The sequence below is a fragment of the Polypterus senegalus genome, chromosome 14, assembly GCF_016835505.1.
Source record: "Polypterus senegalus isolate Bchr_013 chromosome 14, ASM1683550v1, whole genome shotgun sequence".
In the NCBI taxonomy this organism is placed as follows: Eukaryota; Metazoa; Chordata; class Cladistia; order Polypteriformes; family Polypteridae; genus Polypterus; species Polypterus senegalus.
The window spans coordinates 131835182-131853161 of record NC_053167.1 but is presented as its reverse complement, the minus strand read 5'-3'; the positions used below and the strand labels follow the sequence as shown (position 1 = coordinate 131853161).

The following is a 17980-nucleotide window of genomic DNA, read 5'->3' as shown; positions in this document are numbered from 1 at the left end:
TTAATGATATTCTTTTAACAGTGGACTCTGGTGACTGTGTACTACTTATGCTTCTGGATTTAACAGCTGCCTTTGACACGATAGATCATGAGCTCCTCATCTCCAGGCTAGAGCAGTAGGTGGGCATCACAGGTTAAGCTCTCCAATGTTTAGGTCCTATCTCTCATATAGAAGTTTTTGTGTCAGCATTGATGATTTTTCTTCCATCTCTGTTGCCCTCACCTGGGGGGTAGTACAGGGCTCCATCCTGGGACCTCTTCTGTTCTCCTTGTACCTGCTGCCACTCTGCGCTATTTTTCGGAAACACAATATTTCCTTTCATCTTTATGCAGATGACTGTCAGGTTTATTTTCCTCTGAAGCGCCAAGGTCCATGTTCTATCCAGCTCCTGCTTGATTGCCTTATTGAGATGTGGAGTTGGATGGCATTAAATTTTCTAAATTTCAATGAGAACAAGACATAAGTCATGCTATTTAGACCCAATGGCACCAGTGGGACCCCCTGCATCGACCTTTCCACTATGGCTCAATTTGTGAAATCCATGATCACAAATTTAGATGTAAAAATGGATTCCACTTTAAAACTTGACAGCCATGTGAACGCAGTGGTAAAATCTTGCTTTTTCCAGTTGAGGCGGCTATCAAAAATCAAGCCTGTTTTGTCTAAAACGCAACCTTGAAACAGTGATACACGCTTTTATAACATCTCGTCTAGATTACTGCAATGCGCTCCATTGCTCTCCTACAGCTCGTGCAAAATGCTGCTGCTCGATTTTTAACTGGCACAAGAAAGAATGAACAAGTTACCCCGATTCTGGCTTCCCTTCACTGGCTTCCAGTTCGTTTTCGAATCCATTTTAAGATCCTTTTTTTTTTGTTTTTAAATCCTTTAATGGTTGTGCACCATCTTATTTGTCGGAACTGCTGCACCCTTATGTCCCGTCTCACTCTCTCTGGTCAGCAGACCAGACGCTTTTACGTGTTCCCAAGGCACGATTCAAACTCCGAGATGATTGAGCTTTTTCAGTTACGGCCCCAAAACTCTGGAACGATTTACCATTGCATGTTAAGCAGGCTCCTTCACTAGCTGTCTTTAAATCTTATTTAAAAACACACTTTTACTCTCTGGATTTTAACCCTGTATGATATTTTGGCTCTATGTATACTTTTTATTATTAATCTCTTCAGCTCTTATGTGTTTATGTGTTTCTGTTTCATTTACCCTTGGTCATTGTGTGTCTGATATGTTGGGTTTTTATTGTACAGCACTTTGGTTAGCCTTGATGCCGTTTTTAAAGTGCTTTATAAATAAATAAATAAATAAAATTTTGATAAATGTTTATGCACCCAATGTCGATGATAGGGAATTCATGCAAAATGTATTTACATCCATTCCCAATGTGAACACTCACAAAATTATAATGGCTGGGGACTTTAATTGTGTTTTAAATTCACTCTTAGATAGGTCTCCTGTCACAGGGGTGATAACATCTAACACTGCAAAGACAATTACACAGTTTTTAACTGACCACAACTTATCAGACCCCTGGAGGATTCTAAACCCAAACTCAAGAACATATTCCTTCTGTTCACCAGTGCATCATTGCTACTCAAGAACTGATTACTTCTTCATAAATAATAATTTCTTGCCTACGATTAAATCTTGCAAGTACAATGCCATTGTTATTTTCGACCATGCCCCTCTGACCTTGGAGCTAAAATCATTATGCCTCACACACTCATCTCGCAGATGGCATCTTAACCCACGTATATTAGCAGATGAGAACTGTACAGAATTTATATTAAAGCAATTCAGTTTCTTTCTAGAGACAAATACATCCTCATAAGCCTCTGCAGGAATACTTTGGGAAACTCTAAAGGCCTTCTTAAGAGGACAGATTATTTCATATCTTTCTCACATAAACATTAAAATTAATTTATTATTAATTTTTTAATAAAAATTAGAAACAAGAAGTTATCAGAGCTAACCAGCGAAATTACTAGAATAGATCAAGAATGTGCCAGGTATCCAAGTGAGGCTCTTCATAGGAAAAGGCAGGCTCTGCATTCAGAGCTCAACCTCTTAACAACCAAAAAAACTGAACAACTCATTTTTAAATCAAGACATCATTTCTATGAACATGGAGAGAAAGCTAATAAGCTCTTAGCTCAACAAATCCACAAGCAAGAAGTTTGCAATGCAATCCCAGCAATCACCAACACGAACAGAGATGAAATCATTCACCATAAAAATATAATGCACACATTTAGAGACCACTATAAATCCTTATATTCTACTGACTTTAAAGAAGACAACACACAATCTAATGCATTTATGGATGCATTACAGATACCATAAATAAATACTCTTAGTGCAGAGGAACTGGATAAACCTGGTGCTATCAGAATTACTAGAATCTATATAGTCACTTCAGAGCGGGAATGCAGCAGGCCCCGATGGCTACCCTGTCGAATTTCATAAGAAGTTTTCAACTCAGCTAGCTCCCCTCTTATTAGCAACATTTACAGAAGCTAGAGACAATCAAATTCTACCTCAAACTTTTCGCCAAACATTAATCACCGTCTTTCCTAAACAAAATAAGGACTTATTACAATGTGCATCATACCGACCAATTTCACTTCTGAATAATGATGTTAAGATATTCTCCAAAGATCTAGCTAGAAGGATGGAGAAAGTGCTGCCTTCGGTAATATCACAAGGTCAAACTGGATTTATTAAAGGCCGATACTTAGCTTCCAATCTTCGATGCCTGTTTAATGCAATATATTCCCCAGCAAAGTCAAAATCCCCAGAGATATTATCGATGGAAGCAGAAAAAGCATTTGATATGATTGAATGGAACTAACTTTTCACTACATTAGACAAATTTGGGTTTGGCCCGAATATTTGTGCATGGATCAAACTACCACTGGCAGTTCAATGTCAAAATGCTTACCAGATAAAGGGGATTATCAGAGAAGGACTTGAACAGAAAAATTCTCTATATGCAGATAATATGGTACTGTATATATCAGACCCACAATATATTGTGCCTGCAGTCTTAACAGCATTTACAGAATTTCAAAAGATCTCTGGTCTCAGAATTAATTTGAATAAAAGTGTGCTCTTTCCAGTGAATTCACAAGCATACAATATTAGATTGAACACCATCCCTTTTATCATTGCAGATCAGTTTAAATACCTAGGGGTAAATATCACAAGTAAACATAAAGCTCTTTAACAACAAAATTTTGCCATCTGTATGGAAAAAATTAAGCAAGACTTGCATAGATGGTCAACCCTTCATCTCACTCTAGCTGGAAGAATTGAGAACAAGTTGAATATCCTTCCCAAGCTTCTCTTTTTATTTCAAAACATTCCAATATATACATAAATAAATCATTTTTAAGCAATTGGATTCAACCATAACCTCATGTATTTGGAACTTTAAACATCCACGTACTCAAAGAGCAACCCTACAAAGACCTAAGGCAGAAGGTGGCATGGCTCTACCCAACTTTCAGTTTTATTACTGGGCAGCAAACACAGAAGCTATAAAAACCTGGACACAAATAGATGAACATATACAGGCTTGGTCCACAGTAGAAACAATATCCTGCAGTACTTCTTTATATTCCCTGCTTTGTGCCCCAATAAATGCAAGTTATTGCCAATATACTAATAACCCAATTGTACTTCACTGACTCAGAATATGGAACCAATGTAGAAAGCATTTTAAGATGGAGAATTTTTTATCTGTGGCACCTCTGCATGAGAACCACTTTTTTCAACCATAGCAAACATATGCAGTTTTTAATATCTGGAAAACATTTGGGATTAAACTGCTTAGAGATCTTTATATAGACAACATCTTTGCATCCTATGAACAATTACATTCCAAATGTAACTTTCCAGCAACACATTTCTTTCTCTATCTTCAAATTAGAAACTTTGTTAAACAGAACCTGCCCGATTTTCCTCATCTCCCACCTTCCTCTATGCTGGAAAAAATATTGCTTAGTTTTGAGGGCTCAGAAAGCATTTCTGCAATATATAAAATTATTTTACAGTCCCTCCCTTTCAAAGATCCAAGAGGACAATATGAAAAGAATCTCTCATTCAATATATCAGAAAAGGAGTGGAAGGTAGCAATGCAGAGAATTCACTCGAGCTCCAAATACGCAAAGCATACAATTATTCAACTCAAAATTATATATCGAGCACATCTGTCTCGCTTAAAACTCTCCAAAATGATTCCAGGGCAAGATCCAACCTGCGAACGTTGCAATCAAATTCCAGCCTCACTGGGTCACATGTTTTGGGCCTGCACCAAATTAACATCATTCTGGACAAAAGTTTTTTAAGTGCCTTTCAGACAGCCTTGGACTCACAACCCCTCCTAACCCATTAACAGCTGTGTTTGGTGGTCTTCCAGAGGGGCTTAAAGTGGAGAAGGACAAACAAACTGTGATTGCATTCACTATACTCTTGACACGCAGACTCATTCTGATAAACTGGAAGAACCCAAACTCTCCTCTTTTAAGTCAGTGGGAAACCGATGTGTTATATTATTTGAAATGGGAAAAAATCAAATTCTCAGTTAGAGGATCTGTGCAGAACTTTTTCAAAACCTGGCAGGATCTAATCAATAATATTTTAGAATAAGCTCTTAAAGCACTGAGGAAGCAGATTCTCTTCCCATTTCTTTTTCTTCTCCATTTATCTTTATCCGCCTATTAAACTCATTAATTTATTTACTTTTACTAGCTTTAAGTTTTACTCCGTTGGCCATGCTCTCTTTCTCAGGGGTGGGGGTTGATTTGTTTTCAATCCTATTTTTTGTAAAAATTGATCTATTTGTATGGAATGATTACAATAAAATCAATAAAATAAAAAAAAAGAAAAAGTTGCCAGAGTCAACAAAAGTTAATGCTGTATTAATGATACTGAACACTAAATCACATTTCAATTAATTAAAACAAAGAGAAATCTAGCATATAATAGTCATTTGTCATTGTGGTTAATGCATTTTTGTTAAGGAACCAAGTAAACATTCAAGTCTATGGGAGGGGGTGTACTAATGGCACTAAGTTTGTTATTGGCAATGTTACAAAGAGAATTCTAAGTAATTCAATTGTAGTTTAACACTTCCAGTTGAAGGGTAAAGAATTATCCCATTCAATGAATATGCTAGAACAGTATCCAATTACCTTTTCAGGTTTGAGGATTTGGATGTGCTGCTATGACAACACATCCAGCAAGTGTTTCGAAAAACTAACAGTTCCAGGATCATGCCAAATAATCAACAATTACATCCGGCTAAACAAGTAATCCACGTACGAAAAATATCCAACAGTTATTTTGGCTCATCTTATACACTCACCTAAAGGATTATTAGGACCACCATACTAATACGGTGTTTGACCCCCTTTCGCCTTCAGAACTGCCTTAATTCTACGTGGCATTGATTCAACAAGGTGCTGAAAGCATTCTTTACAAATGTTGGCCCATATTGACAGGATAGCATCTTGCAGTTGATGGAGATTTGTGGGATGCACATCCAGGGCACGAAGCTCCCGTTCCACCACATCCCAAAGATGCTCTATTGGGTTGAGATCTGGTGACTGTGGGGGCCATTTTAGTACAGTGAACTCATTGTCATGTTCAAGAAACCAATCTGAAATGATTCAAGCTTTGTGACATGGTGCATTATCCTGCTGGAAGTAGTCATCAGAGGATGGGTACATGGTGGTCATGAAGGGATGGACATGGTCAGAAACAATGCTCAGGTAGCCCATGGCATTTAAACGATGCCCAATTGGCACTAAGGGGCCTAAAGTGTGCCAAGAAAACATCCCCCACACCATTACACCACCACCACTAGCCTGCACAGTGGTAACAAGGCATGATGGATCCATGTTCTCATTCTGTTTACGCCAAATTCTGACTCTACCATTTGAATGTCTCAACAGAAATCGAGACTCATCAGACCAGGCAACATTTTTCCAGTCTTCAACTGTCCAATTTTGGTGAGATTGTGCAAATTGTAGCCTCTTTTTCCCATTTGTAGTGGAGATGAGTGGTACCCAGTGGGGTCTTCTGCTGTTGTAGCCCATCCGCCTCAAGGTTGTGCGTGTTGTGGCTTCACAAATGCTTTGCTGCATACCTCAGTTGTAACGAGTGGTTATTTCAGTCAAAGTTGCTCTTCTATCAACTTGAATCAGTCGGCCCATTCTCCTCTGACCTCTAGCATCAACAAGGCATTTTCGCCTACAGGACTGCCGCATACTGGATGTTTTTCTCTTTTCACACCATTCTTTGTAAACCCTAGAAATGGTTGTGCGTGAAAATCCCAGTAACTGAGCAGATTGTGAAATACTCAGTACCCGTCTGGCACCAACAACCATGCCACGCTCAAAATTGCTTAAATCACTTTTCTTTCCCATTCTGACGTTCAGTTTGGAGTTCAGGAGATTGTCTTGACCAGGACCACACCCCTAAATGCATTGAAGCAACTGCCATGTGATTGGTTGATTAGATAATTGCATTAATGAGAAATTGAACAGGTGTTCCTAATAATCCTGTAGGTGAGTGTATCTTATTATTGTATGGCTGCTAATTAAGGAAAAATAAACAACTAAGGGGCCTGAGTCTTCAAGAGCAAGTCAAATAAAATTAGTTCAAAAGAAGTTAATTAGCAGCAAAAACAGGTCACTCATTAAGAAATGGTTAGAATGAAAACCTGTAGCCACAGTGGTCCTCCAGGACCGGAGCTGGCTACCCCTGTATTAAAGTGTATAAGATGAGGGGGATAGTGACTGTATTACGGCAGCCTCTGGCTCAAACAGTATTTACTCTGCGAGAAACTGACCCCAGGTAAAATCTATTTGAGGTCTCCTGCTGTATGAAAATTGCAAAAGAAGTATACTACTATAACTTATTTCTGGCAGATTAAATGTTATAATAATTCCTTATATTTTTAAAGCGCTTTTTTTCCAGTGAGTGAGCTTCAATGAGTGAGGAACCACTTTAACCATCGTTAATGTGTAGCATTCACCTGGATAATTCTTTGGCAACCATTTTTGCTCCACTACGTTTACCACTCATTAGCTATTAGGTGGGAAGTGGTGAGAGAGAGAGAGTCAGTTAGACGCAGGGGATGATTAAGGGACCAGAATGACCAGGCCCTGGTGGGCAATTTAGCCTGACCATCAGGAAACATCCTATTCTTTACAAAAGATGCCCAGGGATCTTTAATGACCACAGAGAGTCAGGTGCTCAGCTTTACATCTCATTTGAACGATGTGTCCCTGCACCCTGCACTGCAGCATTGGGATACACATTCAGACACAGGGTAAGCACCTCCTGCTGGCCTCACCAACACCTCTTCCAGCAGGAACCCAAGCTTTTCCTAGATGGTCTCCCATCCAAGTACTGGCTGGGCTCAGACATGCTCAGCTTCAGATGGAGGACCTGTTCTGAAGTGCGTGTGGTATGGCTGCTGGGAAAATCTCCACATTATTCATGAAATTTGGTGCATCAAAGGCAAATCAATCAGGATCCATTAAGGTAGCATTATTTCATTAAACATAAGGAAAATACTATTGAAAACTTGTCTTTATTTAAATTAATTATTCAAATGTTTAAATAGTTATTAAAGGAAACAATATAAATCTCAGAAGAATGAATGAAAACAAGTGGGTTAATATTTTTAATTATATGCTCTTCTTGGGCAACTGAGAACACAAATATGAAGATTTTATATATATAAAATCATTTATAAAGGAAGTCAATCATTCTAACACATGCTGAGGTGGTTGCATTTGCAATGTAATTATGGATTTTAAGAACACACACTGGATCACAAACTACATCACCAAAAAGACAGTCATTTTTAAATAAACAATAACATGACTTCTAATAGTCTTGAACACACGTTTAGAGAACCTGATATAAAGCCTGCATCACACGTTGTCCACATATTTTGTAATTAGCCACTAAACACCACCTACAGGGCACAGCCCTACACCTATAAAAACACCTCTCATTACAGGGGTGATGTACAAAACAAATTCCAATGTTATAAAATGACCATATTATAAGAAACACGCAATAGTAATTAACACAGATACATGGACGTTACAGAGTTAAAGATGCTAAGATTGGCATTGGGTGTGGCGAGGATGAACAAGACTAGAAATGACATTAGAGGATCAGCTCAAGATGGACAGTTTAGAGACAAAGACAGAGAGGCGAGATTGCACTGGTTTGGAGATGTGCAAAGGAGAGATGAGGGGTATAATGGGAGAAGGAAGCTAAGGATAGAGCTGCCAAGGAAGAGGAGAAGAGGAAGGCCTAAGAGAAGGTTTATGGATGTGGTGAGATGGGACATGCAGGTGATGGGTGTAACAGAGTGAGATACAGAGGACAAGAATAGATGGAAACAGATGAACCGCTGTGGTGACCACTAACAGGAGCAGCCAGAAGAGGAAGAAGAAGAAGACTAAGACACAAAGCTTTGAGCTTAAAAAAGTGCTAGCAGACAGTCAGACTTTATAAATAAAGACATGCTGAGGCCAAGTCGGTTTACTTCTTCTTTGATATTGAACATATGACAGTCATTAAAATTCATGATTGTTTACACATCTGAAATACTACAGTTGTAAAACTATATAAATAACTTTAAAATCATACCCTAATCCCAATTCCACCTGCAAACAATAATTATGAAGACATAAAACAGCACTTAACCGACTGTGGTGGCTGTCAACTCCAACAATAAAAACATTTTTCAGCTAATATACTTTAAACAGAAATGCTCAGCAAAATCCACCAAAGTGAACTGCCAAGCTTTACAATAATGCTGTGTTCACATCCCACGTGGATTTTCAGAGATAACATTTATGATATCATACTATCCTATTTTGTTCTGTTAATGTACTGTACATCGACAGCCAGAGTTTTCAGACACAAAAAAAGACAAGAATGGGTCTCATCCCAAAGGATGCCCAGGACCACAGACACCGAAAGAAAAAGGTGTGCTGGGCAAACCGCTAACTTGAATAAACCCCAGAAAATGGCAGTTAAACCTGTGATGACATGAAATTGCTAGTAAAAAACAATTCAAAATATGCTTAATTATCTTCATTAAATTAAAAAAGAAAACACATTAAACAATTATCACAGCCCCCCAACATGCAATGTGGCTGCCAAACACCATTTCAGGATTTTTTTTTTCCCCATTTTGAATAACAAAATCAGACAAGACAGCACTACATCAAAACTCAGCAAATTTGGGCAAATAAAGATTGCCTTTTAGATTATACCATTGAGATCTGCCATTTGAAAGGGCATTTTCATGAACTTCCTCAGTGGGAAGTTCATATTTCCCATAGCACATGAATGGAGAACATGCACCCATGAGACAATCCTGGCCGCATAACATTGTATTTTTGCTATCAATTCATAGTGAGTAAGTTAAAACCAGGGCTGTGGAGTCGGAGAGTCTGAGACAATTTTGGGAACCTGGAGTCGGGGTCAGAGTCAGCAAAAATTTACAGACTCCGGCTCCTAATAAATTTAAATTGTAATGAAAAACAATACAGCAAGTTCAAATGTCGAATTTCACCTGTAGTTAGGATACAGTGGGTTGGATAATGGATGGATGGATAGTCCTAATGAAGTACTTCTCTGATGTAAGAATAAAGCTCAGTGCATAGTTGTGTTACTACTAGTGTGAAGTTCAGCTGAGCTATTATACAACCTGACATTCACATATTGTAATCTGGATTATGGTACATTATAAAAAGTGTTTTCATTTTATTTCAGATATACAGTAATCCCTTCTCGAACGCAGGGGTTGCGTTCCAGAACCCCCCGCGATAGGTGAAAATCTGCGAAGTAGAAACCATATGTTTGTATGGTTATTTTTATATAATTTTAAGCCCTTAGAAACTCTCCCAAACTGTTAACATTATTAGAGCCCTCTAGACATGAAATAACACCCTTTAGTCAAAAGTTTAAACTGTGCTCCATGGCAAGACAGAGATGACAGTTCTTTTTCACAATTAAAAGAATGCAAACATATCTTCCTCTTCAAAGGAGCGTCGTCAGGAGCAGAGAATGTCAGAGAGAGAGTAACATAAACAATCAAAAATCAATAGGGCTGTTGGGCATTTAAGTATAAGAAGCACCGCGATAAAGTGGCCGCAATGAAGGGAATCAATGTGAAGGTAGTCTTTCAGCGTTTTTTACAGGAGCGTCCGTATCTTCTAAGCAAACAGCATCTGTGCAAACAGCCCCTCTGCTCACACCCCCTCGTCAGGAGCAGAGAATGTCAGAGAGAGTGAGAGAGACAGAGAAAAGCAAACAATCAAAAATCAATACGGGCTGTTAGAGCTTGGAAGTGTACGAAGCACCGCGCGTGAAGCATATCGTATATCATTGAGGAGTTTTATTTAATACGTAATACGCGCTCTGATTGGGTAGCTTCCCAGCCATCCGCCAATAGGGTCCCTTGTATGAAATCAACTGGGCAAACAAACTGAGGAAGCATGTACCATAAATTAAAAGACCCATTGTCCGCAGAAATCCGCGAACCAGCGAAAAATCCTTGATATATATTTAGATATGCTTACATTTAAAATCCACGATGGAGTGAAGCCGTGAAAGTCAAAGCGCGATATAGCGAGGTATCACTGTAATGTGTTTAACAATTTAATTTGAGTGTAAACAAGTGTAATGATGTAGGTGGAGGTGTGTGCTATGGCCTGATGTGTGTGTTCTTGTCTTTTGTTTAAACTGTCCAATACGGTAGAGAGTCAGCTTCCTAGCCAGTAGTTCTGTGGTTAAATGACGTATATGTTGCCTTCTTTTAATCAAAATGGAAAATACATTAGCATACTAAATAGAGAGGAGTCGGGGAATCAGAGTCAGAAGTAACAGAAATTAAGGAGTCAGAGTCGAAGAATTTATCTACTGACTCCACAGCCCTGGTTTAAACAATGCTAAAGATGCTACGTAAAGAGACAGCAAGACAAAATGTCACTTACAGTATGGTGGGAAGTATTGGCACCAACATTTAAGTTTTTAAGGAGCTGAGGAGAGCCTCCATACTGGCCAGCAATCTGTTTTCTTACTTCAGCTGCAACAGTCCTGTGAAGTATAAGAAAATTATTATTGATTAACTTGTACTGTACAGCTGTCTTTAAAACATCTTTATTAGCCAAGGTTTCAAAATCATTTTAGTAAAAAAAAAAAAACAAAACAAGATGAGACAAGAATCACATTAAGTACCCACACTGCAGGCCATTTGTTGTTTCTCTGTTGTGCAACACTTAATGTTTTTGCCAAACTGCAAAATAACTACTACAACATTCTTTGTAAAAGCAGCCCTGGGGAATCTACAGGAGTAGCCCTTCTCAGCAAGTATTCAATCTCTACACAAGCAAAATACGATTTGTTTCTTACAATTTCATTTTTGAACATACTGTACAGGAAATAAAGCAAGAACAATACAGTAGACATCCAATAATTAAAGTACAGCCCAAAAGAAATGAAAAAAAAACAAAATCTAAAAGCTTGGATGCAGCTGTCTGCTTCATGGGCCATTTTACATTTCAGCATTTCACAGGTAAAAATAAGCCCGTGACACAGAAGATGGTCAAAAATCTAACATACAGTGGGTTGAAAAAAGTATTCGACCCCCTAGACAAAGATTAAATTTCCTGTAATATTTTCCTTTGAAAATGCATCTTTAGTTTCGTACTGTTACTTATAAATGAGGGCCTCTTGGACAATAAATTTTCACTAAAAAATCCTGAAAATCAAATTACAGTGATACCTTGAGATACGAGTTTAATTCATTCTCGTAAGTCAAAATGCTCGTACCTCAAATCCATTTTCCCCATTGAAATTAATTGAAATGAGATGAATTCGTGCCAGCCCCGAAAAAACCACCCCAGTTAAATGTTTTCAACATAAGAAAAATGTATTTATAATGAACAAATATTGTATACAAACAAAATAAAACCTAATACATAAAAGAGAATCTAAAGAAATAAACAGATGTTGCCGAAGCCGATTAACGTATTGTAATTTTTTTTTCTTTCACTTCACCTTTGCTTAACTTAATTTTCTTCTTCACTTGTTTTTTTCTTTTTTGCCACTTTCATTCACAGGGCGTTTCAATAGAAACCTGTCCAAGGAACTTTGTTTAGTCCTCCCCTTTAGAATGTTTCTGAAATGAGTTAGGCAAGTGTCATTAAATTGCGGCGCTGCACGATCAGTTATAATTTTTTCAGGGTGTTTCTTTTCAATAAAGTCAAGTGTTAGGCAAGTGTCATTAAATAGCGCCGCTGCACAATCAGTTCTAACTTTTTCAGGGTTTCTTTTCACTAGCCAAGTTTCCATCCAGTTTTTTGCGACGTTTTGTTATCGACAAACAGAATATACGTAAAAAAAATGTGCGAAATTTGCTGTCTCCAGCCTGTTTCCATCCAACTGGCTTTTTATCGATAAAATGGTGTGCGTGATGACGTCATACCCCCCAAAACGAAGTGTTGCATAGGTTTTGTTGTATCGTGAAAAAAAATCTGCCCGTGAGCCGTTTCCATACATAATTTTGTGTATGTCGCAAATTATCTACCTTTTGTTTTCCACGTTACACCCCCTCCACTAAACAAAGAAACAAAGAAATGGAGAGATTATTCAGACAGTTTTTTTTAAATTTGCCAGCTTACTGTTATTTCAGTTTCACAAATAATTGGAATTGTACATAATATCCGAAGACGACAGCAGAATGAAGCAGTTACTTGTCCGATAGCCCTGGAGTTTGAAGAAAGTACCCCAGTGCGACGAAACCCACGGGTATGGGAGAGACGACGGAATAAGACCTTCTGGGAGGAGGTGGTGGAGAGACACTTTACAGAAAATCTCTGGCTGCAACATTTTAGAATGACACGGCCGACGTTTGAGATGTTGTGTGGATTCATCAGTCCTGATGTTGCGCCAATCACAGGTTGCCATCGACCACCGGTTCCAACCCAAAAGCAGACTGCCATCGCCCTTTACAAGCTGGCAACCTGCGCCGAGTATAGAGTAGTTGGAGAAACTTTCGGGGTTGGTAAAACTACCGTCCATCGATGTGTATATGCTGTGTGCACCGCTATTAAAGAAAAATTAATGCGGCGTTATATCAGACTTCCGACTGTAGCGGAGGCCAATGAAATTGCATACCGCAATTCCTTGGTGCATCTTGTGCCACAGATTTACGGTGCGCTGGATGGCACGCATGTGCCTATTCTTCCCCGACGGAAGGCTACGCGATTACATTAATCGCAAAGGGTGGCCATCTATTGTTCTCCAGGCCCTTGTTGATGACAGGTGCATGATACGAGACATTTGCGTTGGCACTCCTGGAAGTGCCCATGATGCAGCTGTGTTTGCAGCATCGGATCTGTACAGGTGAGCCTACCTTTCAACATCCCTTCTCAGTGCGATAACAACTGAATTAGTACTGTAACCTGCTTCCCTTAAGGTTTTTAATTAAAAGTGAAATTTGAATTAATGCAAAATAACGAAGTTTAATAAAAAAAAACTAAAGTTAATATTAATGAGAGAATTTCTCATATATGCTAAAACATCTGCCATTTAATAATAAGAAAAAAATGTTTAGATAATGAAACACACGGTTTATTAAATATTTTGACTGGCACAGTAAACTACCTTTGCGGTTTTTGTATTATTTAGACATCCTGAGAGACACCCCCAGGCTACAGTTGATGTGGAGGGAGTTCAGGTACCCCTTTTAGTAGCAGGAGACCCAGCCTATCCGCTACTGCATTGGCTCATCACGAGAAATAACGAGGCTCTTCATCAGACCATGCGAACCGCTCCGCTTTTCGTTTTGATTGCACGTGATGAAAATGTATCATGTGACACATTTATTTGCGTTAAAGCCCTTTTTTTCCGACAAAAAATGTTTCCAATGTAGTTTTTGCAACATCTGAAGTATCGATATGGAATTTATGCGCTAAAGTTAAACAGAAAAATATTATGTCGACATGTACAACATTTTATCGATAATTAGCATTTCCATCAGCTAAAATTTGAAGCGCTAAATATTTTTTCGCAAAAACTCCTTGGATGGAAACCTGGCTAATAAAGTGTTAGGCAAGTATCATTAAATAGCGCTGCTGCATGGTCATTTGTAACTTTTTCAGGGTTTCTTTTCAATAAAGTGTTAGGCAAGTTTCATTAAATAGCGCTGCTGCATCGTCATTTGTAACTTTTTCAGGACGTTTCTTTTCTTTAAAGTTGGAAACTTTTACCCACATTACAAACACTTCCTTTATCTCACTTTAAGAGACAACCTCCTCCGCAATACCGATCTCCTGCAGAACCTCCATATGTTGCTGCGTCTGTAGTTCCGTCAACTCCTCTGTTGTCAGTTCCTCGGAATGTGTGGCGACAAGCTCTTTGATGGCTCGTATTTCAAATTTTGGCTTGTAACTCAAGGCAAAAAATTGACTTAGTGATGGCTCGTATCTCAAAAAACTTGTACGTTGGGGCACGCGTATCTCAAGGTACCACTGTATCGTGCAACAATAAAGAACATATGAGTGAAATGTGCTGTTGAATATTCAAGTATTCGAGCCCTAATAACTTGGAGACTGTATGACTGTTAACAATGCAATAAAGGTAATGAAGACAGGTGTAAACAAGCAAGCCATTAATCCTCTAGCTTGTTGACTGGTTTCTCTAAGTGATTATTTAGGCCAGTTCTTAGGAATATACAACTGAGAAATTAGTACAAGTGGCTTATTTGGTGAAACCTCAAAAACTGACAAAAATGAAAACAAGGAAACTTTCTAATGACTTGAGAACCACTGTGATTAAGAAGTTTAAAGATGACAATGGTGCCAAGACGACTGAGCAGCTCCTTAGCCTCAGTGTGTCCACTGTGAAGGCCATCATAGCAAAGTGGAAGACAACTGGAAACACAGTGAACCGTCCTAAGTCAGGCCGCCCTTTTAAAATAACAAAAGAAAATGACAAGAAAACTAGTCAGAGCAAATCCTAAGGTGAGGATCAGTGACCTGCAGCTGGAGTGAATGTGCACAAGACTACAATATCGAAGGTTCGGCACAGAGAGCGGCTGTATGGAAGAGTTGTCAGAAAAAAGCCACTACTAAAAAAATGTCTTCTGAAAGCTCGATTAGAATTCACTAACAGACATCTTGACAAGAGTCCTGTCTTCTGGAGTCATGTACTTTGGCCTGATGAGACCAAAATTGAACTTTTTGGCCTCAACACAAAGGCGTTTGTCTGTCTGGCAGATGGAAGGGTCTGCCAATGATCCAGCAAACACCATACCTACCATCAAGCAAGGTGGGGGGAGCATCATGCTTTGGGGCTGCTTCTCTAGGGCAGGCACTGGGTCCCTTGTCCGTATTAAAGGAAGAATGGATATCAAGACGTACTGTATATCCAGATTTTGCAAGAAAACCTTCAAAGGTCAGCCATGAAATTGGGACTCGGGCGACGCTACAACTTTCAGCAGGACAATGACCTAAACACACTGTGCAAAAGTAACCAAAGCATGGTTTGACAAAAAAAGAAGATCCAGGTTTTGCAGTGGCCTAGCCAGAGTCTGGATCTGAATCCGATTGAAAATTTGTGGCGTGATCTTAAAAATTGCAATTCATAAATGAAAGCCTTCAAACTTTGCCCAGTTGGAGCAGTTCTGCAAGAAAGAATGGGGAAAATTCCCTCCATCCAGGTGTGCTAAGCTTGTAGATGACTAACCAAAGCAATTAGAACATTAGAACACTCTGGACGAGAACAGGCCATTCAGCCCAACAAGGCTCGCCAGTACTATCCACTTATTTCTTCGAAAACAAGTTGAGTTTTGAAAGTCCCTAACGCCTTACTGTCTACCACACTACTTGGTAGCTTATTCCAAGTGTCTATCATTCTTTGTGAAAAGAAAAATGTCCTAATGTTTGTGCGAAATTTATCCTTAAGAAGTATCCAACGGTGTCCCCGTGTTCTTAATGAACTCATTTTATAATAACAGTCTCGATCCACTGCACTGATTCCCTTCATAATTTTAAACACTTCACTCAGGTCTCCTCTTAATCTTCTTTGTTTAAACTGTAAAGGCTCAGCTCTATTAATATTTCCTCATAACTCATCCCCTGTAGCCCCCGAATCAGCCTAGTCGCTCTTCTCTGGACCTTTTCTAGTGATGTTATGTCCTTTTTGTAGCCTGGAGACCAAAACTGCACACAGGACTCCAGATGAGGCTTCACCAGTGTGTTATAAAGCTTGAGCAGAACCTCCTGCAAGTTGTACTCCACACATCAAGGCGCTATATAACCTGACAGTCTGTTAGCCTTCTTAATAGCTTCTGAACACTGTCGGGAAGTTGATAGCTTAGAGTACACTGTGACTCCTAAATCCTTCTCATAAGGTGTACTCTCGATTTTCAGACCGCCCATTGTGTATTCAAACCTCACGTTTTTACTTCCTATGTGTAATACTTTACATTTACTGACATTAAACTTCATCTGCCACAAATCTGCCCAAGCCGGTATGCTATCCAAGTCCTTCTGTGATGATATAACGGATTCCAAACAAAGGGTGTGACAACTTATAAAAACTGTGTACCTGCACTTAGAGCTGTGCGATATGACCAAAATCTTATAAATCTTATATAATCACCACACCTTTTTTTTCATTTAAATTAAAAAAATCAAAAATGAGAAGTACTCAACTTGTAATTATTTCTGTTCTTTTATTTAGAACATTTGAGCAAATGTTTGACTTAGAATGTAAATGTATCAAATATAAAACACTTTTCAAAAACAAATTACTAAAGGCCCAATATAAAATACTGCTATATAAAATGCCTGACATAAACAAAATGTGAACTGTAGCAGCAATAACTCTCACAACATATATTAAATATAAAAGGATCAAAGCACTAACAACTAAACTATATAAGGCCAATAAACCCTTTAAACAAAATAAATACAAGTCTAACATTAACTGTCAAAACCAAATGTAAACATTGTACTTCAAACTGTAGCAGCAATAAGGCTTACGACAAAATATATTAAATATATAATATTAAATATAATATTTTTTAGGCTACATTCTAGTAAAATGTTAATTTGCACATCGTAGTGTGGCAAATCTCCGTTAATGAGTTACAGCTGATCGCCCGTCGCGTGGGACTGGACGGGCGCTAACGTGTTGATGCCGTCCAGCCCCAAGCACAGGGCGATCCGTGGTAACTCGTTAACGGAGATTTGCCGTGTTAATGCAGTTGTGGCGTAAACGTAATGTAGCGTTCTGTTCTTTATTGTAGAGTTCTGTTCTGCAGTTTGTGTTCTGTGATTTACATCCCTCTCAGTTATTTATTCAGTTGTCCCTGTTATTTCTGATGGACTGTAATAGAGTGGAAGGTAAAGGAGGTTCCGGAGGGATGGGGGGTGGAGCCTTAGGGGGAAGCGCTGTGAAAAAGGAGGAGTGGACGACGATCTTGTCGCCCCTAGCTAAGAGAGTTTGTTTTTGGATTGCTGTCTGTTCGGCGTGGTTGTGGCCAACAGCAACCATTTTTTTTTTGTTTATGTTTAATAAAGGGGGAACTAACCAAGTGACCGTCTCGGATCGTCATTACGTCTGGAAGACGCTACAGTAATTTTAACAAGATTAACGCTGACAGCAAACGCTGCAGGGAAAATTATGCCTTAAGCAAATTGTTTTGGTAGCAATTAATCTTCCAAGCTTTTAACATGCTCGTTTAAATAGTACCTTTACAACTGTAATATCCTACGTGGCCTGCCTCTCAGTTGTAAACTCTCTGCATGCTCGCTCACGTGCTTTTTGTGGAGGTGGTAGAAGAGGTTTGTCGTGTTGGAGTCTGTGGTAGCGATCGGTTTGCAGCATAATTTGTATAGTAGCGTTTTCTGGT

The 17980-nt window shown here is 38.8% G+C and overlaps 1 protein-coding gene across 13 annotated transcripts in view; it reads right to left on the bottom strand.

The window, feature by feature from the left end:
• Positions 1–17980, bottom strand: part of dock7 (dedicator of cytokinesis 7) — a 267403-nt gene that overhangs the window by 226169 nt on the left and 23254 nt on the right. For all 13 annotated transcript variants that reach the window (XM_039735264.1, XM_039735253.1, XM_039735254.1 and 10 more), the window contains exon 2: positions 11052–11154. In XM_039735264.1, the coding sequence (XP_039591198.1) occupies positions 11052–11154 (103 nt within the window). The remainder of the gene's footprint in view (positions 1–11051; positions 11155–17980) is intronic.